This window comes from Lepidochelys kempii, chromosome 1 (assembly GCF_965140285.1).
Source record: "Lepidochelys kempii isolate rLepKem1 chromosome 1, rLepKem1.hap1, whole genome shotgun sequence".
Lineage (NCBI taxonomy): Eukaryota > Metazoa > Chordata > Testudines > Cheloniidae > Lepidochelys > Lepidochelys kempii.
In genome coordinates this window covers 8,368,518-8,392,481 of record NC_136380.1, presented here as the reverse complement: position 1 = coordinate 8,392,481, position 23,964 = coordinate 8,368,518, and the positions used below count along the sequence as shown (strand labels likewise).

Genomic DNA, 23,964 nt, shown 5'->3' with positions numbered 1-23,964 from the left:
TTGACTTCCTGCAGTTTCCAGCTGCAGCATCCGGAGCAGCCAGCACTGTGGGCCGAGCCTTCAGCAGAGGCTGAAGCCAGCTGGGCTCCGGGCTCCGTGATCACCAGGAGCATCAGAGCCCTCCGGGAAGCGAGGGGAGCGTGCTGCTGATGCCACCCATGCCAGTGGAGGGTTCAGCCCCTGTGTGCCTCCCTGGAAGTGGCTGCTGATCCACCCAGCAGCCCTGACCCCGCCACTGTCCGCATTCTGGCCCTCACTCTTCCAGACCGTGCTCTCAGCCAGGGCCTTTCTGCCATGCAGCTCCCCAAGCAAAGTCCCCGGGGGAGCAGTTCCCCCAAGGCGACAGGATCAGAGCAAATAAATTTATTTGCAAATAAATGTGGAGGCTCCAGCATGGCATTGGGGAGCACAGGCCACTGGCTGCACAGAGGTGGGAGATCACACTGCAGCTCCCCACCGGGACACAGACTCAGTAGTGAGGCTGCACCCAACCCTGACACAGCGCAAGGACCGGGCCTGCCCCAGAAACACCCCAGAGCCCTGCCCCTCCATGCAAGGTGCAGGCAGGCAGGCTTAGCAAGGCAGGATCCAAGTGTGAAGGGGCTTAGTGCAGGGGGGATCCAGGTGAGGGTTGAGAGGGTTCTGTGTGGGGCAATCTGGGTGCGGGCAGCTCAGGGGGGGATTGAGGTGCGGGGGAGGGGCGGATCTGGATGCACAGGGGCTTGTTGGGGAGTTCTGGGTGCAACAGTAATGGGACTCTGCAGGGGAGTCCAGGTGAAGATGGTTGGGGTTCAACTGGGGGCGGGGGAGTCTGGGTGTGGGGGACTCTATGGGAGGTTCCAGATGCTGGGGGAGTGGAGCTCAGTAGGGTGGGGATCCGGATGCGTGTGGCTTGGGGTGGTCCAGGTGCAGCGGGAGTGGGGTTCGTCGGGGGGGGGGTTCTGGGTGTGGAAGGGTGAAGCTTGGCGGGAGGGTCTGGGTATGAGGGGGTCTGGATGCACAGGGGTTGGGTGGATGGGGCAGTAGCTCCCTGTACAGGGACCTCTCCCCCTACAACTGAGGAGCGATAGGTGCACAAGGGGTGGGGATGTGAGTTTGCAGAGCTTCCTACAGCCGGGGGAGAAATCAGGGTGGGTCTGACATGGCCCCAGATGCTGTGCAGGGGAAGAGGAAGTCCCGTCCCCTCCAGCCCAGCCAGGACTAGCTACTGAGCCTGGCGCAGGGTGAGAGCCACCAGCCGGGTCTTCTCCAGTCCCACCCCGTACACCACAGTGATTTACCTCTCTACCAACTGCCCTGGGCACCTAAAACATACTGGTGGGGATGATCGTATGACCGCTCTTGTGGCTTCCCTTTGCTTCCCCATCAGAAAGTCATTTTTCTGCGGGGAAGCAAAGAAATCTGCACAGGAAATAAATTCTGCACATGCGCAGTAGCGCAGAATTCCTCCAGGAGTAATGAGTTCTGGGACCCTACTTGTGGGTGGATCAAAGCCTGAGTCCTGCTCTCACTCAGGTGCAAGCCCTGGCACTTTGCAGTGTCGACACAGCCTGAGCTTCAGACCCGACTCTGAGGGTCTATGTAGTGCGGTGTGGACGTTAGCACGACTGTGAGACCCGGGTTTACAGTGCAGTGTGGACGCTCAAGCACAGGCGTGGACACACCTAGTCCACAAGACCAGGTCCCACAGACCTGGGTGTACGATGCAGTGTAGACAGACCCTTAGGAACTTGTCCAGAGTCTCCCAGGGAGACTGAAGCAGAGCCAGGGCTTGAATCTAGATCTCATGATAACCAAAGGGCCATTGATCCTTCCCAAATTGCTCCTATGCATCTCGCGCCGCCCAGCTGCACTACAATGGCCCTGTCCCAGGGATCTGAGTTAGATTCCACGCTCCCCCCTCCGGAAATGTGAGTCTCGGAGCTGGGCCCAGCCCGACCCAGGGTCCCAGATGTGAGCAGATAATTACAAAGGCTCTGCCCAAGGCAGAGTTATTTGGTAACGCCGCGGCCGGTGCGGACCAGCCCAAAGCCATTCGGCAGCCTGGTGCCCCATGCAGGCTGTCCAGGACGGGCGGCCCTCAGGAGTGTCAGCTGGCTGAGCTACCCAGCCCTGGGGTTCAGGAGCCCGTGTGTGATGTTGTTACAGTCCATAGCGGCTCTCCTGAGAGTATTAAAATGGCTGGATGCTGTGAGATCTCTACAAGGTCTGGGCCACTGAGGAAGAAGCTTGTACCTCCTGTCGGAGTAAATGCACCTGTTGTCCAGAAAGATCCTTAAATGCTTCCCAGACTGTGTAAGCAGGGATTGGCCGCCCCCCCCCCCCCACACACACACACACACTAGGATGCAGCGGCTTCTGGGGTGGGACGTGGCAATGCTACACGGCAGGTTATAGGACGGGATCTGCAGGCTGACTCGTCTAATTGAAATGACAGAGGAAATGTTGGGTGGCAGAACGGAATCGCCGGAGCTGCCGTTTGACCAGGACGCTGGAGCTAAGCTGCCAACTCTTAGGGGAAGTGCACTGGGAGCTTGAGTGGCGGCAGGGTTTCAGGGTTCTGGCTGTATATCTCCTCTGGGAAAATGGCATCTCCAGCCAGCCTGGGTCTTTCATCCCCTCTGCTGGGGGCTGATTTGCTACTTGGAGACCCCTTGACTCAGAGTCACCATTTCCTGCTGCTCCTGGGCTTTTCTTGGGGGTCCCTCTCGTCCAAGTACTGGCCAGACTGGATCTGACATGGCTGCAGAGCTAGTAAAGTCACCTGGCTAAAGCCCCAGGGACGGAAACGTCTGCTGGCTAGAGAAACTTCCCAGCTGGTGTGTCTTTCCCTGGCTGTTGTGAGATCAAGAGTTAAAGCATCCCTGATGCTTGGTACAGACTGAGTGGCCTTTTAGATCGAAGCCCTGGCCTTTAGATCTTAGCCTTGTCATGCCTTGAGAAGCAGAAGTCCCCAAGGAGGAGAGTAAAGCACCTGAAATCTTTTAAAAAGCAGCGCGTGCCTTTGGAAAGCTTCGGGTTCTGCTGGTCGGAAGGGTGAAGCCACAGTCCCTGTGCAGCACAGAGGCTGCCAGGCTTGGGATCAAAGAGCTAAGAGCTGCTGCTGAGTTAATGAGCGCACCAATGAGCCATCAGTTGTTTGTTCTTGCTGCTAGCCTACAGAAAAGTCATGTTTCCGCTGCCAGAGGGGCCTGTATGAAAACAAGGTGGCTTGTGACCTGCTTTTTCCTGTGTGAAGTTTTACATAATAGATTGCTGCTTGGATTGCTCACTGTTATTTCACATGAGGTCCTGGCACTCAGATGATCTGCCCCCCCCCCCCCCCCCCCGTTCTGCGACAGTTCATTTCAAATGAAATAGTCCATCCTCCTCCCCAGCCCTGCTGCTAGGGGAATGTGTCCTCGGGCAGTAGGCCCGGATTTGGGGGATCTTTGTAATTCCTCGGGGGGGCGGGGAAGCGCTCTCGTTCCCAATGATGGGGAGCAGCCTGAGTCCAATTTTATAGCATCTTCCACCCCCCACCCCCCCCCCCCGAGTAGCAGGCTCGGGTGTGGGTGGTGGGGGGGAACCTAGCAGATGTGAGTGTGGGGGTGGGAAGTAGTGCGGCCTACAGGTTAGGGCTGGGCACCAGCCAGAGTGGGGCAACCTGGATTTCTGCCGTCCACCTTAGGTAAGCTATGGAACTTCTCTCCTATTTCCTTCTTTTCTTGGAAGGACTCACGGGAGGGCCAAAGAAGTAGTGAGCCCGGTTCTAGCAGCGCTTATGTTTGGCCCAGTATTTTTCCTGTGATTCTTTTGCCTAGCAAAACCAGCACAGTGCATTGTGGAGGTGATGCAGGAATTAGTGACATCTTAGCCTCCCCTGGAGCTATGGGGAACCCGTTGCCCTGGGTGCTGTATGGACAATTAGAGACAGCCCCAGAAGTCTGAATCATTAAGGAAAGATCATTAAGGAGCTAGGTCACTGAGAGAGAATGTGACAGGCCAAAGGTCACACAGGGAGTCTGTGCCAGACCAGGGTGTTGAACTCAGGTCCCTGGAGTCCCCAGCCAGTACATTAACCACAAGCCCAACCTTCCTCTGGGGGTTTTCCTCCCCGGCGTCACCTGTTTGTGTGTTGAGAGCGGCTGGCAGCATCTACCGCGCTTTCGGTGGGGTCATGGAAACTCTGATGCTGTGATTTGAATGTTCCTACTTCTCAGCAGGCCCCATGACTTGGAGTTTCTGCCCTGCTGGAAACCTCAGAAAGGAGGAAAATCCCCTCCCACTGCTGAGAAGCAGGAATAAAACACATCTGTGGCTCCGGTGTGTGTCCCCTTTCCAACTGGCCTGACCCAGGCTTCCTGGCCGGCCAGTGTCCAGCCCCCTCGCGGTGACAGCTGTCCAGAAGCAGGTTCTGAAAGGTGCAAGCAGCCCCCTCCTCAGCGCCCCGTCTGACTCTATCCCCCGCCCCGCCACATGCCTTCGTCCATCAGCAAGGCTGAGCCGGGGGGGCCGGCAGGCTGAAGTGTTTCCTGTTTCCTTTGCCTAGTGTCTTGGGTCTGGGTCCCCCCTGGGCAGCGTGAGAGGGAGGAGAGAGCTGCAGCTGGATCTCAGGGGGAAGGGAGCAGTGAGGGGAGAAAGATGGGAAAATTGGGGGGGGGGGGTTCTCACTGCCCAAGGAGAGGCAGCATCCCCCCACCTGCCTGACCTGGCTGCTTCAGGCATAAGCTCACCTCCACCTCACCTCAGGGAGGTGCCCTGCGGACAGGCGGGTCCATGGCTCTCTGATGTGTCTGGAGCTGCCACTGAGGGAGCCAGGAGGCCGGGATGGACCTTGGGGCTGCTCCAGCTTGCCCACGTTTCCCGTGGCCGCGCCTTTCACAGCCTGGCAGGCTGGACCCCGTGTTCTGGGGAACGTGGCCAGTTACTTGGGTCTGCAGGCTACCAGTGGAGCTAGAGGGTCCTGGAGCAGTCAGGCTGCGACCCCCCCGGAGATTCTGCCTGTGTGGGTCAGGGGGACGCAGACCCCCTATGGAGCAGCCGTGGCCCCAGCCCTTCCTCAGGGGCTTTCCCCCGTTTGGCCAGTAGCTCAGCCAGGCTGGCTCGGTGGGGCCACGCTCCGGGGTGGAGGAGGAGCCCGCCCCAGCACTTTGTGCTGCTTGCGAAATGCCTTCGGTTCTGCACCCGCCCCAGCTCTGCTCCTTGGTGTGGTTTCCTCCTCCTCCTCCCTGCCCCAGCGGCAAGCGAGCGGGGCACAGCTCCGGGGGAGGCGCGGCGGCGGCTGCCTGCTTTGTTCTGGTGAACCCCCTGCGCCTTGGCTGGTGCTCAACGCAGAGGGAGCCAGGCCGGGAGGGGTAGGATCCGGCAGTGGGGGCGCCGATAGCCAAAGTGGGAGCGGGGGGGGTGAGCATTGTACCATCCATGGGCACGTCCAGCAGGATTTCCGCTCCTCACTGCGAGGCGTGCTGTGGTCACGCGACTTTGCGGGGGCACGCGAACTCTCGCTCCAAAAGCACAGGCACCAACCCATGGAGCTAATGGAGAATCTATTTTACCTGTTGGTAGTATAGGGCCTATGACACATGGTTGAGCAGCCTGATTCCTTCCTGCAGAGGCCAATGACCTGCACATAGACACGCACCCGCCCATTGATTAGTATTATATCCACTTCACAGGGAGGTTAAATGACTTCCCCAAGGCTACACGATGTGCCAGTGTCAGAGCTGAGGTTACCCTTAGGAATGCCTAGCTCGCTGCGAGAGCACCCCTCTTTCTGGATCGGCGATCACCGGTGAAACAGCGCCCTGAGCTCCAGCTCCCGGCGCAGCCGCAAAGGAAAAATTGTTCTTCACCTATTTGAAAATTGTGTTCCTTGTACATTGTAAGGCAGCAAGATAATTGGTCGGTGGCGTTGGATTCATCCTTGCCCAGAAGGATGATGACTGTTACAGGAGTCTAGGGGTGCGCAGCTGGGGAAGATGGCAGAGAATTAGCAGGGACACAGCGCTGAGGGAGATGGCTCTTCTTGTTTGTGTGGGTAGCTTTCTGTGCCATTTATGGGAGCTTAGTTGCCACCACTTGGGGGCACTGTTCTAATGAGTGTCAGCTGCACTATCATGCCTGGGCTCTGCCGAGAGGTGATGTGGGGGTTGCCGTGTGAACCGTGCAGTTCGGGCCATTTCCAGGGGCTAAGGACCTCGCCTCTGCAGGCTCGGGCTGGGAGGTCCAGGCCGCGGCCTCTTGGAAGGGTACGGGAAGGGGAGGGGGTTACTCCTCTAACCCAGCTTCTGGGGGTCAGACCTTGTCCTGTCGGTCTCTTTCAGGAGTGCAAGTCCTACAAGTGGAAGCTGCTGCTCTTCCTCTTTAACCTCGTCACGTTCTCCTTGGCCGTGTGCATCTACTTCCGCCACAATTGGTACTGCGAGGCCGGAGGTAAGGTCCCTGAGGACCCAACCGCTGGGCCCCGTATCACAACCTTCTCCTGAATCAGTCAAAGAGCAGACACGGCAGGGGCTGGTTTCCCTTTGCTTCCCTGCTAGCGTGCGTCTGCCCCCTCCTGCTGACCCCTTCTGGATACCATCAGTCTCCTCCAGCTCCCACTCAGGCCTTGGCTTTCTGGGAAGGCTGCCAGCATTGCTGGGTTTTGCAGTGGGTGTGGTGCTGGAGACACATGCCTGCTAGATTATGGACAGAGATCCGCCGTTCCCCGAATGGCCATCAGAAAGTAACGGCTTCCCGCTGGGCTGGGCAGGAACGGGCTTCTCGAGAAATGAGAACGTCTTGCTACCAAGCTTCAGCCCCCGTAGTGCCAGAGGCTCGGCTAACACATTGAGAGAGACGTGGTCTTGCTCGCATTCATAGTTCTTCCCTTTCCTATGCCCCATTTCCTCCGTTAACCTGATGGGTTCCCTCCCTTCCTCTCCTAGCCTATACCATCTTTGCTTTCCTGGAGTACCTGGTCGTCCTTTCCAACATGGCTTTCCACATGACCGCCTGGTGGGACTTCGGCAACAAAGAGCTGGTGGTCAGCTCCCAGCCAGAAGACAAACGTTTCTAGGGCGGCCTCGCGCCAGACAAGCGTGTTACCAGTGCTGCCGACGGCCTCTGGAATCCTGCCGTTGGTGCGAGTCTTGGGGCCAGATGAGCTACCAGCTCCTGGGAGCGACGCTGAGCAGGGAGGGCTGTGATGCGCCTCGAGAGGAAACCAACAGCATACTTCGCTGAGACATCGCCAGGACCTCCCTGTGCTTACGCTGCTGCGGCCAGGACCCTGGCCTCCAAAAATACAGGAGGGTGGGGATTGTAGGGGAGTGGGATGGTTACGCACAAATCACACAGCAGCCTCTCCATGGATCTGTCATTCCTATCAAGTGCCAGGACAGGAGCGGGTAGTGGGAGCCGAGGGGGCAGGACCCAGGGGAGTCGATGGGGTAAGATGTTAGTCCGTGTGGCTAGGAATCCTTGTTCTGCAAGGCCGACTGATGCAGCAATGGGATCTTCTTTCCCGCCCCAGCTGGCTCAGCACAGCTCCTTTCCCGCACCTGCTGCCTCATCAGGGCTCTGGCCACCGGCCCAGACTCTCGGCAGGAACCACCACGGGTAACAGTCGTGTGCTCATTGACAGTGGAGATTCCTTGCTGTGGCCCTGGGATTGGAACAGGAGTTCTCCAGAGGGAGGGTCTCTAGTGAGCTCCTGACCCCCACTTCCACTTCCGGGCATTCCCTTTCAAGGGAACGAGATGGAAGGAAAGGGTGAGAATACTGGAGGAAAACCCCTCGCAAGGCATTCAGTGTTGCTCATTCTCAGCACCTTGACAGCAGAGGCGAGGGCATAACTTCCAGTTCCCCTTCACTCAGACATCTCCTTGAGGGGTCCCTGAATCATGACCTGGCCCCTTTTTCTGCACTGTCTTGGGCTGGCTATTCCTCCATGTGTTTTCTCCCCCCTCCAGTCCAACAGGTCGGCTTTGTTCCCCCTGCAGAATCCTTGGCCAAGGCCTCCCTAGGTGCTGTGACAGAGTGCTGAGGCCCAACAGACCGGCCAGCACTCTGATCGTTTCCCGTGTGACAGCTGATTGGGGGGTAGGGAGCAATTAGCTAATCAGGTGGGGAGGCGGGGTGAGTTAGGGAATTACTTGGATGAAAGGCGGGGAGGCCGTTTTGGGATGGCAGGAGATGGGGCTAACTGTGCCTAGATTGAAGGAGATCCCAAGGAAGAGAGATCTGGTTTCCTCCCGGGGCCCTGGTGACCAGGGGCTGAAGGCAAGAGTTGTAGAGCGTAGGCGGGGCGTGTGGCATTGTCCAGGTGTTGGTGGAGGGGACTTGAATAAATTATACAGAGTGGACACTAAGAGAGTCTGAGGAGTTCCTGGGGCGGCCCAGGATGCAGGGGATACGCCCCCATCACAAGTGACTCGTGATTGGCGGGGGGAGGGGGCTCAAATTAAGGTGTCCTCCCCCAATCACTAGTTCCTCTTGGAAGTCTTGACCCTTGACTCCTAGGAACGGTCAGCGTGAGCGCGTGATTGAGGCAGGTCTGAGCTGCAGATATTGGGTCTGTATCCAAACTCCACCACAGCGTGTGCTGTTGGGATTGGGGCTCCAGGTTGGGCCCCTCTCTTGGGGACATGGTGCCTCCAGCTGACCAGGCACGACTGCAGAGGGTGAAGCCAGGAGGTAGGGAGCAAAGCCCAGCCCGGCCAGGCGGGTGTCTCTTGGGCCATGCCTTCCTGCCTCCTCGACCACTCTACCAGGGCCGTCGCTGGTCTCCTTGTGAACAGCTGTGTCCCATCCTAGCCTGGGTCACTGCAGCTCGGCCGGCTGCTTGGAAGAGGAGTTGTAATCCCAGGATATGCAGGGCTGTAGTCTCCCTGCTACACTGGGGGAGCTGCACTGGCTTTGGTGGAATGGCTCCTGATTTACACAGTATCAAGCCAGCGAGAGGGAGCTGGAAGGGCACCGCTGTAGCTTCCTGGATTTCAAGGAGGACAAGGGCTTATTTTGGAGGGTTGGAAGCACAGCACATCACCCCTGTGGCACCTACGAGAGACCACCCTCCGTGGGCAAGCCCCTGTCTTATGAGGCTGCCCCAAAGTCTCTCCAGGTGGGCTGAGCAGAGCTGTGCACCACCTCCATTAGAGTGCCCACCTCCAGGCAGTGGTGGCTTTTCATGGGGCTGTTGAGTGATGCTACCAGGCTGGTTTCCACGTGGTTTGGGGAGAGGGGGCAGTCCCAGATCCCTTGTCGTGTCCGTTTCAGTGCAGCTGCCAGGCTGCCTCACGTCCAGACAAGCTCCAGCTGGGAGATTTTGGTGGTTCCATCTCCCCAGCTGCATCGGACCCAGGCTCAGTGCCGGCAGCAAAGGCTGCGGGTAGCGTCTCCTCTGGCATGTGTGAATTTAGTGCCGCTGGAGTGAGAGCCCCAGAGACCAGACGCTTCTGCTCGCCTGAGCCAGGGTCCCAGCCAAGCAGTGCCTGGGCCTGCTCCCTTCCTCGCTCTGCCAACGTTCCTCGGCCCTGACCTGCAGGTGACCCATCTGAGGAAGTTTGGGCTCTGTGCCTAGTCTGCTGTCTCCGAACAAGGGCGCGTTGTGTGGTGGATTTTGTGGTGTGGATACCTGCCCTTGGAGATCTGCACTGAGCCCCACCAAAGAGCCATTGGCTACCAGTGATGTTCAGTCCCAACCAACCTGGGCCAGACCCAGACCAGGGACCGTAGGATATAGGTACTCCCACCAATCTCATCACTGCAGTGTCTGAGCACCTAAAGGCCCTGTGTCCCATAGCCGGGCCCTTTCTGAGCTGGAGTAGAGTCACCCGATTGGCTTCTTGGGTGACGATGGCCTGGTGCTGTCCAAAACGTCAGGACTCTGCATCCAACCTGAAGAGACCCTGTGCTTTGGATACAGAGCACTGGCTGGCCCTGCCGTCCCGCAGCGGCAAAGCAGAGGGTTAATCACCTGGTGAATTAACACCAATGACCTTGGTGGCAGCAATGTATTGGGAGCAGGGGAGGTGGAGGGCTGGCACGTGGAGGGACTCCCAGGCCTGGGAGGGACTCCCAGGCCTGAGAGGGCCAGCCTGGGAAAGGCACTGGAATACCTGGGAGAAGGATTCAAAGGGAGCAGGCCGGGCTCAGAGGGTAGGTTTAGGCCTCGTGAGGATCGAAGGGCAGGGCAGGAAGCCTGCCTGTGGTGCAGAAGGGAAGAGGAAGCCAGTCCCAGGAGCAGAAGCGGGAGTGGCAAGGGATAGAAGGGCTGCCAAGTCATTGACACGGCAGCGTGTGGGGTGGGTGAGGGGTGAGCCTGGTGGGCAGACTCGCAGAGATGACAGGAGCCTGCCCCAAGGGGGTTCACCATGGAGGTGAATAAACCCGTCCCAGGATGTCTGGCTGAGCAGAGCTAGCAGGGTGCTGCGTCAGGCACCACGTTCTTCTTGGTCCTACGTGCCAAGGCCCTTTGGCCAAAGCCAGAACAGAACACTCCCAGCCATTCAATCGTCCAGCAATGGCTGCCTCGTTGGAGATCAGGGAGGTGACACAGCTGATAAGCAATGGCAGATGGGAAACTCTACCTAGAAACATTCCCCTTGTTCGTTAATTCTTTTTCTTTGGCGTGGTGTTGCGGGGAATGGAGTATGGAGAACAGGCCCCGTGGCAGGGTTACAGGCATCCAAAATAGGGAAGGAACCTGTGTGATGTGTCTGAAACCAGGCAGAGGCCATCACGGACCCTCGCCAGCAGAACATGCGGGATGGTCTAGGAGCCCCCTGGGAAGGTCAGGAGGTGCTGGGTACCTTCAGCTGGTGCTTTTATGCTCTTAGCACTGGTGGAACGCAGCTCTGGTCCGTCAGACAGCTGTTACTGGTCTGCGCCGAAAGGCCAGGTTACCCTCTCGCAGGTCTGAGGGGGCACCTACCTCTGCTCTCTGAGCTGCCAAGTGCCCTTTCAGAGCCCTGCTGGGGAGATCAGCTGCAACCTACGGGGTGACTCCTGGTCACTCATGAGGAGAAATCAGGGCCCCCCCGACCAGGGCAGTGTTGGAGAGCGGCAAGCACAAGAATGTCCAAGCAACATTCCCAGGAGTGAACCTGGCCTTGGGCTGTGAGGGCTCGTTGGGGTTGGGATAAAGTCCTGCTCAGTTCTTTGGCTTTAATCGTCACACTCTCTCTTCCTGATTTTCCTGGGCATTTTGAAGCTGCTGGTGCGGCCCTCTCTCGCCAGCCGCTGCTGCTTGCAAGTGGGATCTGCCGTGCGCATCATCTGTTACTGTGTGCAGTCACACTGTATTCTGCTGGCGTGGGACTGGCATGCAATCTGTGCCTTTGGTACTGCTGGATGTCTATTTTCATTGGTTTGGAGGATGCAATAAAATGCTGAGTATTTTCATCAATTTATTTCAATGTTATTGGCTCCCGCGACCCTCCCAGTCTTGCCCCTGGTCTAATGTTCCCATATTCCTCTGGGAGCGTGCGGAGACCTTTCCCCTAACGGATCTGTTATCTCCAAGTGCTTTACAGACATGAATAATTACGCCTGCTAAATCTCTCGGTGAGGCACCTATTACCGGGTCAAATGCATCCTGAGTGTATCAGACCATACCCAGTGATTCAGCTGGGTTACGCCAGGAATCGGTATGGCCCATGATCCGTAGACTCAAAGCCTGGGTACTATGGTGGCAGGCATGATAAATAAGCTAGATCCCTGTTTTGCATTTCAGGAAACAGAGGCCCAGCAAGTTTCGCTGGTTTGCCCAGAGTCACTTAGTGGCAGAGCCAGGAGCCCTGGTTCTAACTACTAGACCTCACTGCCCTAAGATGCAAGAAATTTTCCAGGAATTGCCTGGTTTCCACTTGATAAAACTTGTCAGTGTGGGTGGGGTCAGTCTAACATCATCGTCCTGTGACTTCTTGCGGGTTTGATTCACTGACCAGTTTCCACTCTCCAGCCCAGCAGCTTGCAGAGTCTGCTCAGCCCAGACAGGTAGCGGGTATCTCCTGTGACGCTCCCGGCTTTAATCACACACTGATGTAACCAAGACCAGAATCTGTTCCATCTTGTCCTATGGAACGTCCACCACACCTCTCAGCCTGGCACCTGGCCCTGTCACATCCAGCTCTGGGCCTCAACATGTCCAGGGAAAATCCTCCCTCCAAGTGCCAGGCCATCCGTGCACTGTGGAGAGCAGTGTGACTTATGAATGGCCCATGTGGACTCAGATCTTCAAAACTGATCCTTTGATAGCAAACCCCCTTATTCTGTCTCCAGTCGGACACTCAGAACCATGAGTCGCTTTCTAAAATCCTTGCTAAAATCTAGATCCGGGAGACCCTACCCAGAATCCCCCTCACTGGCTCAGAATGAGGCTTTTTTCTCTTGGGGAAGGTGGGGTTGGAAAATGCCACTTTGTCGGAACCGAACCTTGTTTGCAGTTTTGCCTCAGTTTTGATGAATTTTTCAACTAAAAAAAAAGTTCGAGTTTTGCAATTGTCAAAACGTTTCCTTTTGGACATTCTGGAAATGACAAATTGCCGTTTTCAGGCACAAAATGACTTTTTGTTTTGACAGTTAAGCTAGTGATAGTAAATAGATATGTTCAATCATGAGGAAACACCTTGAAATGAAGCTTTTGGATTTCCAGCTTGTGAACACTTTCCAGATTTTGACTTTTTCTCCTGATTCCAAGTGGGAAAATTTTTCAATATCTTGAAAATTGTCAGGGGCTGGGAAAACTCTTTCCCAGCCAACTCTGCTCTAGCCAGAGCCCGCCCAGGCATGCGTGACTTATACGGCATTGTGAACATCCCCAAACACTGACTCTGTGGCCCGTGGACCCCTTGGGGGCTGCAGACTGTGTCTGAGATTTCCAAAGGAGTCCACACCTCGAAATTTGTTTGGGGTCCACAAATGAGAAAAGGTTGAAAACCGCTGCTGTAGGGGGTTACCATCCATAGCAAGCACGTATGTTACCTGCTTGGAGCACACCCTGTTTGTGGTTCTGGGTGGATCTAACCCTGAACTAGCCATCTCCACTGAGAGTGGGCACTAGACTGTACTTTGGGAGATACATGAGGTATGGGGGGCTGGGGGGGATACATCTCCACAGTGAGCTGAAACCCACAGCAGCGAGTCTGAGCTTCTGGCTTGTGGGTCTCGCGTTACAGTGCTTAAAACAGCTGTTTAGCCATTGGGGCTGGAGGGCGGGCTATGAAGCTCACTCTACTCCTGGGGTTCAGAGCCCAGGCTCCAGCCCAAGCCCCAATGTCTACATGGCTATTTTTAGTGCGGTCTCATGAGCCTGACTCTTAGACTCGGGCTCTGAGGCTCAGTGCTGGGGGTTTCTACTTGCCATGTAGACATACTCCCCATGTCTCCGAGCAACCAAATCAAATGGGAAAGCATTCTGTTCTGTCACTGCCCTCCTGGGCAGATGCCTGAAGTCTTCTCTATTCAGATGCTCATGAGGCCAAATTCTGCCCACAGGCCTTTCCTCCACTGGGACAGCAAAAGTGGGAGCACTAGTGTAGACAACACCGTTGGCTATCTCATCCCTGCTATTTATCTGCATTACTACAGTGCTTAGGAGCGCCAACCAAGCCCCCACTGTGCTAGGAGCTGTACAAACAGAGAACACTGCCTGTCCCTGCCTGATAGAGCTCACACCCAGATTCTCAAAGGTATTTCGGCTCCTAACTTCCACTGAAATCCACCCACCAGCAGCAGGCTTCATCTGTTGCGGGTGCTGGAACCTGGAAACGAGCTTGGCAATGGCTTTCTTCTTCGCCTGAGCAACGTCGCTGACGTTTGAGGATCTGGGCTAAGCATAAGACGAGGCAACAGCTGGGAGCGCAGCTAGAGAGAGACCATAGTGGTCAGTGTGATGGGAAGTGGTCTCCACACTCCAGCAGCCCAAGCGTGGTCATTACGGCCTCGGACTCTGCTCAGATAAGCACCAGCTGCGGCCCTTGTGTCCTCTGCTAGCCTGGCTGTGACCGCAGAGCTGCAGAGGCGAGAGGTGGAGGGATTTCCGCCGTGGAGACGGGCCTGGTAATGCGGCTGGAAACGGGCTTCCGGGGAGCGGAGCATGGGGAGGTCAAGGAGGGTTTTGCCTCGGGGGTGGCTCCATGCATGATACCGGCGCCTGAGTCCAGACGAGCAGGGGAGTCACTTCTCCGTCCAGTCTGGAAGCCAATCTTTTCCCCTGAGACATTTCAAAGTGACTTTTTATATTTTGGTTCACAACTGTTGGTTCCCGCAGATGGGAGCTGGACCTGAACTACCGTTCCCGTTTCCGAGTGACACGAACGGAAGCAAAACACCACCGGGGTTAGCAGTTCCCTTGGGAAAACACACTTCTCTTGGGATTTGCCATTTTCCTGCTTTGAACAAAACCATCCTTTTTCGGTCCAGAAGACGCCTGCCTGGAGCATTTTGAGCAGCCTCATTAAATTCCTTCTAGCTGACTCTGGCGGCCCCTTCCAGCATCGCTCCCTGGTGCAGAGCCAAGCCCCCGTGCACACAGCTGGGCCACTGCACTAGGATGGCTTCCACTTCAGGGGAGAGACAGGGGTTTGGCCTGGTTTGCTTGCAGTGTTGGCCTGCCACAGCTCCTCTGGGCCAGTCATTTCTCCATTTCCAGGTTCCTGTCTCATTTCCCCATTACACAGGGCTGAGAGCAGGACTCCCTGCAGGGCTGGGCCCAGGCGGCATTGGGCAGGGCGCAAAGCCTCATCCACACCACCATGGACATTTCCCCTAGGGAAGGGCGAACCTCCCGCCCACGAGGAGCCCTGTGGGCTGGGCTGTGGGATGGATCCCAAAGCTCAGCGCCTTCCTGTGGGGCTGAAGGACAGCAAGGGGCGGAAGGCAGGCAAGGACTGGGAGCGAGCGGGGCGAGTTCGAGTCCTGACTCAGACTGGGGCTCAGATGCCCCATCCCTTCCCGGCCCAGACATCCCTGCACACACACACCCCGTCCCTTCCCATCCCAGACTCCCCTGCACACACATCCCCATCCCTTCCCAGACATCCCTGCACACACACCCCCCGGCCCAGACACCCCTGCACACACACACACCCCCAGCCCTTCCCAGCCCAGACACCCCTGCACACATATCCCCGTCTCTTCCCAGACACCCCTGCACACACACCCCCGTCCCTTCCTGGCCCAGACAGCCCTGCACTCCCTTCCCTTCGTGCCCCCTCCCCCCCGGGCTGTTGACAGCCCATCCCTGCCATTCCAGGGGTAGTAAACGCCTGCTCTAAGTGCCCTGCCCAGCCTGGTGTGACCCGGCCTGGCAGGGACTTGCTGGCTGAACAGAGGCATCTCTGTCCCGCAGCATCCCTGGCCCTGCTCAAATGCCCATTGTCCTCGCTGCCTGGCTGGATCCTCTGCAGGGGCCTTGGCGGACACCCAGCAGAATGGGAAGGCCTCAGCCAAAGCCACTTCCCCCCAGGGTGCACCCTTCCGCTGCCCCCTCTGCCGGGAAGGGCCATGGGCGTGGGAACAGGAGCCACATGGCTGCTGCAGCCCAGAGACAGGCCTCACGCAGGATTCCCCCTCACCCCCCAGCCCAAATGGGGCACAGCTCTTCCAACTCCCTGGGAATGGGCTGAGCCCCCGTTGGCCCCTGCCCGAACTGGGGGGCTGCCAGCTTTGAAGTACTAACAAACGGGACAGCCAGGGCCATAGCCCTGGGCAGCTTGGCAGCATGCACCGAGCACCCTGCGGGTACGTCTACACAGCACACTAAGCCTCAGCTCTGACTCCGGTTTGATCCCAAGCCCCGCTTCTTTCCACAACCACATCAGCCTGACTCGGGACAGTCAGCACTCAGGAGCCGGGTCCTAGGACCCATGTGGGAGGAGGGTCAGCGCCCAAGTCCCACTGAGACATGGGGCCAGGCCCTGGCCTTGGGCAATGTGGACGCGGCTCAAGCCATAGCCCCACCTGACAGCCCCACCAGACTTCCCTGGGGGCTCCCACCCCTCTGGCTCGCTGCTGGAAACCAGCCTCTCCGGCCCATGCCCCCCGTGCCCACCCACACGCTGAGCCCTGAGCCCGGCCTCACACGGGGTGGGCAAGGCAGGGAGCAAAGGGGTGGTGAATCAGGGAGAAGGGGAAGCTGGAGGGGGAGGGTGCAAGAGGGCTGGGGCTTATTCCACAGGACACAGCCCCCACCGGGAATGGGGGGAGGGAATTCGCTAAGGAGTGACGGGCCAGACCCAGCATTCCTTTCCCGGCTGATTTCACGCTCTGCAGCTGGCAGCTCCCAGCGCCAGGGATGTGAGTGCACCTCCTGTCCAGCGCCAAGTGGTCACTGGCAAATGGCTGCTGTCACGCCACTGGGGGGATCAGTGGGGGGGTCTCTTGCAGGCTTGCAGCCCCTACAAAACTGATGGCTCTGGGGCCAGTACTTGAGATAATATGTCTGTCTGACTGTCCATCAGCTCCAGGCTGGCAGACACCCCGTATACTCAGAGTTCACCTGCTGGGTGTTATGTCTCCCCGGCATTGTTGAGGAATCGCCGTTCCGGAGTAATGCCAGGCACTGCCAAACCTTGGATGCCTGGTGCTGCTCACACAGTTGCATAGCCCAGTCCCCGGGGCCGGGGGAGGCGGGCTCTCTTCTCAAGCCTTTATCTCCTCCAGCAGCCAAGTCGTCTCCTGCACGGCGTGGCCCCGGGCCATGCCTCGCTCTCCCCAACCCTTGCCACCATAATGCTGTTAATACACAGGCCGGCTGCCACTCGCTGCTCAGTGGGAAGAACCACTTCTCCTGGAACGTAGAGGATAAAACTTTCCTCATCTACAGTGCCATCCCTCACAGGAGCCCTAAGGGCTTTACAAACCTCCCTGTCCACGAGGTGGGTGTTATTACCCCCATAGTATGGAAGGGTAAACTGAGGCACAGCGCTGGCATGACTTGCCCTGGGCCATGCAGGAACTCAGGGGGAAATGCCAGGCCTACAACACAGATCTCCTGATTCACGGGTCATAGCTGCTAGACCAGTCATTCCCACACGACAGCCCCTGGAACACGGGCTGGTCACACGGGCCTGGCTCCTCCCCCGGCGTCCCTCTGAGAAATCATATATAAACAGGCTGGAAACATCACAGCGCCTCTATATAAATCAATGGTACACCCACCTCTTGAATACAGTGTGCAGATGTGCTCGCTCCATCTCAAAAAAGCTATACTGGACTTGGAAAAGGTTCAGAAAAGGACAACACAAATGATTAGGGGTATGGAACGGCTTCCGTATGAGGAGAGATTAAAAAGACTGGGACTTTTCAGCTTGGAAAAAAGATGACTAAGGGAGGTACGATAGAGGTCTATTAAATCATGACTGGTGTGGAGAAAGTAAATAAGGAAGTGTTATTTACTCCTTCTCATAACACAAAAACTAAGGGCCACCAAATGAAATTAATAGGTGGCAGATTTAAAACAAACAAAAGGAAGTATTTTTTTTCACACAACGCACAGTCAACCTGTGGAACTCCTTGCCAGAGGATGTTGTGAAGGCCAAGACTATAACAGGGTTCAAAAAAGAATTCGAGAAGTTCATGGAAGACAGATCCATCAATGGCTATTAGCCAGGATGGGCAGGGATGGTGTCCCTAGCCTCTGTTTGCCAGAAGCTGGGAATAGGTGACAGGGGATGGATCACTTAAAATCATAGAATACCAGGGTTGGAAGGGACCTCAGGAGGTCATCTAGTCCAACCCCCTGCTCAAAGCAGGACCAATCCCCCAACTAAATCATCCCAGCCAGGGCTTTATCAAGCCTGATCTTAAAAACCTCTAAGGAAGGAGATTCCACCACCTCCCTAGGAAACGCATTCCAGTGTTTCGCCACCCTCCTAGTGAAAAGGTTTTTCCTAATACTTGACGATTCCCTGTTCTGTTCATTCCCTCTGGGGCACCTGGCATTGGCCACTGCTGGAAGACAGGATGCTGGGCTAGGAGCTTCGGTCTGACCCAGTCTGGCCGTTCTTATGTTTCTTAACTTCATGAAAACTAATGGAATGTTGCCTGCATTGTTTTCACTTATCTGTATCCTGGTATAATGGAGGAGCAGACATTTACATTCTGCCTGCTCCTGTAACTAAATAACCCATCAAAGGGGAACGAATGCAAATGCGGAATGCAAATGAAGAACTGTAACTGACCTCTGATCATCACACGCAATAACCACTTGCTTTGAAATGAGCAATTTTCTAAGACTCAAAATGGGTTCCTCACTCTCCATCATGAAAGGAAAAGCCAGCAGGGGTAGTGACCCCCTGTCCACGTGTTTCCTGTGAGCCGAAGATATACATATGGATTCGGGGAAAGATCCTGTTTGGACTCTTACAGGGAAATGTATCAGATGCAAAGTGGAGAGCCCCAGAGACAATTTGGGTACCCTGAAAAGACGTTTGGGAAAGTGGCCGTTTATCCACAGGTGCTAGAACTAGGGGGTGCTATTGCACCCCCCAGCTTGAAGTGGTTTCCATCATATTCAGGGTTTCCAGTTTGATTCAATAGCTCTCAGCACTCCCACTATAAACAGTGTTCCCCTGCCCCTGTACATGACTGCCACTCTTTGGAGTTACAGACTGTGGCTCACCTGCGCATATATTTTAACTTCTCAATAACTCCCATTTCCTTTTCTTAGCGGAATTGGCTGCCAGCGTTGTCTTTGGTGCAGGATCTGAGGTCAGCAACTGGTCTCTTGGGACTGGGAGTAACCTGATGGGGTGTGATCTTTGGTTTAATTGACCATTTATCACTAAATCCAGTTGTCCGAGGGGCCTGGCTATAACTCCATGGTAAGACTTTTTACAGTGGTCCGGGAGTTCACATTTGTTACTGGCTCGGTGAAATCTAATTAGAGAGCACACCGCCAGCTTGGGGGCGTCTGCCCTGTGTTCTGACAGCCTGCCCTGAGGTCGGCACTCACAGTTGTGAGCCACTCCAGGCAGTGTGCCTCAGAGCCCCATTGCACCAGGCGCTGTACGTGCACATTATGAGCCGGTTCTGAAGAGCCTATAATCTGCAAAGGATGGGAGGGGAAAATCTGGCCTAGAGAGGGGAACGTGACTAGACCAGGAATAGAACCCAGGCATCCTGAGGCCTGTGAAAGTCCCTACAGGGATCAATGCTCATCATTATTATTCACTCCTGACTCACTGCTCAGCTGCAGCACTATCCTCAAAGCCAGGCCATGCCAGCCAGACCATCTGCGGGCAGCTCGGGTACCCAGCGGGCTCCACGTCTCGTGTCGGACAGGCTCTCCCTCAGACCTGCCACATCCTGGTGACCATGGGCTCCCCAGCTCAAGGGAGGTGCTGGGGAAGGGACAGGCCAAGGTGTTTGTTTCTCATATGGCTCTGCTGAGATAGCGGGGTTCCCAAGCAGCGGGGGGAGACTCGGGGGAGGGGACTCTCTGTCCCTTTATCTGTTTGTTGCTCACATGGTCTGTGAAAACAGGCCAGAGCGGCGACGTCGTCCATGTGAGGATCCTAGAGTGCGAAGCATCCAGGCCACCCCACCCCGTGACAGCTCCCACTCACTGGCAGGCAGGGAGATGCTGCTGCCATCACCACCTGCCAGATGGGGAAACTGAGGCACAGACAATGACAAGACCATGCTCTCCCAAATAACCTGTCATTGCAGGCACCTCAGTTTGTGGGCGCTCAGCTTTAGGCACGCAGGGGCCGAATTTTCCAGGGTGCTGTGCGCTCACATCTCCGGGAGCTGACAGAGCCGGACGCCCCAGGGGTGGCTGAGCATTTTGCAGGGATGAGCCCAGAGCACTACCTAGTTCTGTCTGCTCCACGGCTGCTATTTCCCGGCACTGCCCTTGCTGGGACCTTCGCTGTGCCTTGGGGCTGGGGCTGAGTCTCTGAGCCTTGCTGGGTCAGGGGCCAAGCGGGCATGAGGTCCCTGCTACATGGGCCGTCGCTGAGCCATGGGCCACAGAAGAGCTAGCCCCAGAGCCAGAGGTGGGTGAGGCCAGGCGTGGGGCACCAGCCCTGAGCCAGGACCCGCCCCACCCTTTGCCTTAGGGGTTGGAAACTGGGTCCAGTGGGAGGTGCTGGATTCCAAGCTGTTACCCAGAATTCACTTCTGCTTTCTGGCCCGCTGGGAGTGCCCAGGATAGGTCAGCGCTGGCCCCGTGCTCTGGCCCTGCATGGGCCTGCCCGCCTGGGCATCGGAGGGGCACTGGGCTCAGCACAGCAACCCCCGTACCCAAAAGGGGCTTCAGATACCCCCCCCACACACACACACACGTCCTGGCACTACTCTCCCAGGGCCCACTGGCACCCAGCCATGTGCGTCCGCCTGACGCACTGTGCCCCACGGTGGATTAGCGGAGCCTGTGACTGGGCTAGGCAGGGGCGGCTCTGGGAGAGGCCAAGGCGCCCGGGGGGGGCCGCGCTCAGACAGGAAAGCGGGTGTGGAGCTCGCCCACGGGCAGACCCGCTCGGCTGCAGAGCTGCTGGACCCTGGCTGCTGGAGCTCTGCCATCACCTGCTGCTGCTGTGGCTGAGGGGGCTCTCTCAGCAGCCCCCCAACTGCTGGAGCCTGCTGGGACTTTCCATGAGACTGGGCCCTGGGGACTCCAACCTCCTCTCCTTGGCATCCTTTGGTGGAGAAATAAGGGTCCGAATTCCTTACAGCGTGACTCCTCTTGCCTACCGTAGGATGCTTATACTGCCACCCATCATCGTAGTTTGTGGGACCCCCAGCCTGGCCTCTGCACATTACATTGGCCCTGAGGGATTCGGGGATCACACAGGCCGAATGCATCCCGGCGCCAGAGATCCGCAGCCTGAGAGGCTTCCTAGGCAGGGTACCACTGTGTTCCAGGCCAGGGCCAGTCAGAGGGGCCACGGACCCAGCCAGGTGAGTTCAGTATTGTAACACACCCATCGACACCCACCCCATCATGGTGACTGTCGTCTCTAAGAGCTCCGGAGCAACTTCTGGCATCAATCCTGCTGCTACAAAACCCAGACTCCAGCCACTTGAGCTGACGGAGAACCTCCATTAGCTGCTAGCAGAATACGGCCAGTGGGACAGGGGAAAGAGAACGTCCCCAAAATAATTCGTCAGCAGAGCTTTTAGAAAACCAGCCACCCTTGAGTTAAAAGTCACCCGTGATGGAGACTCCACCACGGCCCTCGGTAAATTGTTCCAGTGGTTACTCACTCTCTCTGTTAAAAATTTACACTTTATTTCCAGTCTGAATGCTTCTAGCTTCAACATCCAGCCATTGGGTCGTGTCAGACCTTTCTCTGGTAGACTGAAGAGCCCGTTGTTAAATATTTATTCCCTGTGTAGGTATTCAAGACTGTGGTCAAGTCACCCTTTAACCCTGTCTTTGTTCAGCTAAATAGACTGAGCTCCTTGCGTCTATCACTCTAAGGCAGGTTTTCTAATCCTTTAATCAAGCTTGTGGCTCTTCTCTGACCCCTCTCCAATTTATCACCATCCTTCTTGAATTGTGGGCACAAGAACTGGACCCAGGATTCCAGCCGCGGTCGCACCAGTGCCAAATGGAGAGGTAGAATAACCTCTGTAAAATAACAACGGTACAAAATATAGAGGAATGACAGAGCAGGTTGTGCTGGTGGGGGAGTGGTGCTGCGTGTGAAAGAAAGCAGAGAGTCAAATATAGTAAAAATCTGAAATGAATCAAACGGTACCATAGAATCGCTCTGGATAGAAATTCCATGCTTGAATAATAAGAATATAGCAGTAGGAATATGCTACCGACCACCTAACCAGGATGGTGATGGTGATTGTGAAATAATCAAGGAGATTAATGAGGCTACAAAAACAGAAAATGCACTAGAGGATTTCAACTCTCCCCATATTGACTGGGTACACGTCACCTCAGGACGGGATGCAGAAATGAGATTTCTAGACACCACCAATGGCTGCTTCTTGGAGCAGCTGGTCCTGGAACCCACAAGAGGAGAGGCAATTCTTGATTTAGTCCCAAGTGGAGCACAGGATCTTGTCCAAGAGGGAAATACAGCTGAACCACTTGGTAATAGCAACCACAGTGTCATTAAATTTAACATCCTCATGGGTGGGAAAATACCAAAGAAACCGAGCACAGCAGCTTCAAAAAGGGGACATAGACAAAAATGAGGAAGCCAGTTAAACAGAAATTAAAAGGTACAGTCACAAGAGTGAAATGTCTGCAAACTGCATGGAAGCTATGTAAAAACACCATTTTAGAGGCTCCAACTAAAGGTGTACCTCAAATAAACAAAAGCAACAAGAGGATGAAAAAATGCCACTGTGGCAAAACAACAGAATAAAAGAGGTGGTTAGGGGCAAAGAGGCATCCTTTAAGAATTGGAAGTCAAATCCTATTGAGCAAAACAGAGAGGAGCATAAACTCTGGCAAGTGTAAAAATAGAATTAGGCAGTCCAGAAAAGAATTTGAAGAGCAGTTACCAAAAGACACAAAAACTGACAGCAATTTTTTTTAATGTACACCAGAAGCAGGAAGCCGGCTGAAGAATCCGTGGGGCCCCTGGATGATCGAGGTGCTAAAGGAGAAGTCAAGGAAGACAAGGCCATTAAATTAATTTTTTGCATTGGTCTTCACTGCAGAGGATGTGAGGGAGATTCCCACTCCTGGTCCATTCTTTTTAGGGGACAAATCTGAGGAAATGTCCCTGACTGAGGTGTCTATAGAGGAGGTTTGGGAACAAACTGATGAATTAAACAGGAATAAGTCACCAGGGAGAGATGGAATTTACCCAAGAGTTCTGAAGGAACTCAAATATGAAATAGCAGACCTACTCACTGTGGTATGTAACCTATCACTTAAAGCAGCCTCTGTACCAGAAGTCTGGAGGCTAGCTAATGTAATGGCAATTTAAAAAATAAAAAGACTCCAGAGGTGATCATGGCAATTACAAACTAGTAAACCTAAATTCAGTACCAGGAAAACTGGTGGAAACTCTTGTAAAGAACAGAATGATCAGACACATAGATAACACGATATGTTGGGGAACAGTCAACATGCCTTTTGTAAAGGGAAATCACGCCTCACCACTCTACTAGAATTCTTTGAGGGGGTCAACAAGCATGCAGGCAAGGGTGATCCAGTGGATATAGTGTACTTGGACTTTCAGAAAGCCTTTGACAAGGTCCCTCACCAAAGGCTCTTAAGCAAAGTAAGCTGTCATGCGATAAGAGGGAAGGTGCTCTCATGGATCAGTTGCTGGTTAAAAGACAGGAAACAAAGGGTAGGAATAAATGGTCAGTTTTCAGAATGGAGAGAGGTCAATAGCAGAGTCCCCCAGGGGTCTGTAGCGGGTTCAGTACTATCCATCATATTAATAAATGATCTGGAAAAGGGTATGAACAGAGGTGGCAAAATTTGCAGATGATACAAAGTTACTCAAGCTACTTAAGTCCAAAGCAGACTGCGAAGAGTTACAAAGGGATCTCACAAAACTGGGTGACTGGGCAACAAAACAGCAGATGAAATTCAAAGTACTGCACATTGGAAACCCTAATCCTAACTGTACATACAGTTGCAAGGGGTTCCCAAGGTAGAAAACCCTCTCCCCCCGCCCTCCCCCAAGAAACTATTTTAAAAACTCGCTGCTTCTTCTTAATAGACTGGTCAGAGGTTGGAAGATAGAAGCACCCACCCTGCGGGAATGGGGGCCTCTTTGCTCTTTTACAATAACAATTGGCATCCAGTAGTTTCAAAGAGCTCCCCAGCAGGGGGGTAGTATCATTACCCCCCATTGTACAGCTGGGGAAACTGAGGCACAGAGCGGGGACGTGACCTGCCTCAAGGTCACAGGATGAGCTAGTAGCTGAGCTGGGACTACAATACAGGTCTCTGGATGGCCAAGCCTGTGCATTACCCACTAGAGCACCCTCTTAGAGGCCTGGGGAGGTAGCATGCAGGAAGGCAGCATAGCTGGTAGGTCCGGGCTGGCGGCACTGAGAACCAGCCAG

General features: G+C 55.3%; 1 protein-coding gene across 3 annotated transcripts in view; it reads left to right on the top strand.

The window, feature by feature from the left end:
- Nucleotides 1–11,354, top strand: part of PGAP2 (post-GPI attachment to proteins 2) — a 40,915-nt gene extending 29,561 nt beyond the window's left edge. For all 3 annotated transcript variants that reach the window (XM_078851878.1, XM_073333162.2, XM_073333172.2), the window contains exons 5-6: nt 6,306–6,414; nt 6,909–11,354. In XM_078851878.1, coding sequence (XP_078708004.1) covers nt 6,306–6,414; nt 6,909–7,039 — 240 coding nt within the window. In that variant the 3' untranslated portion in view covers nt 7,040–11,354. The remainder of the gene's footprint in view (nt 1–6,305; nt 6,415–6,908) is intronic.
- The last annotated feature ends 12,610 nt before the right edge of the window (nt 11,355–23,964 follow it).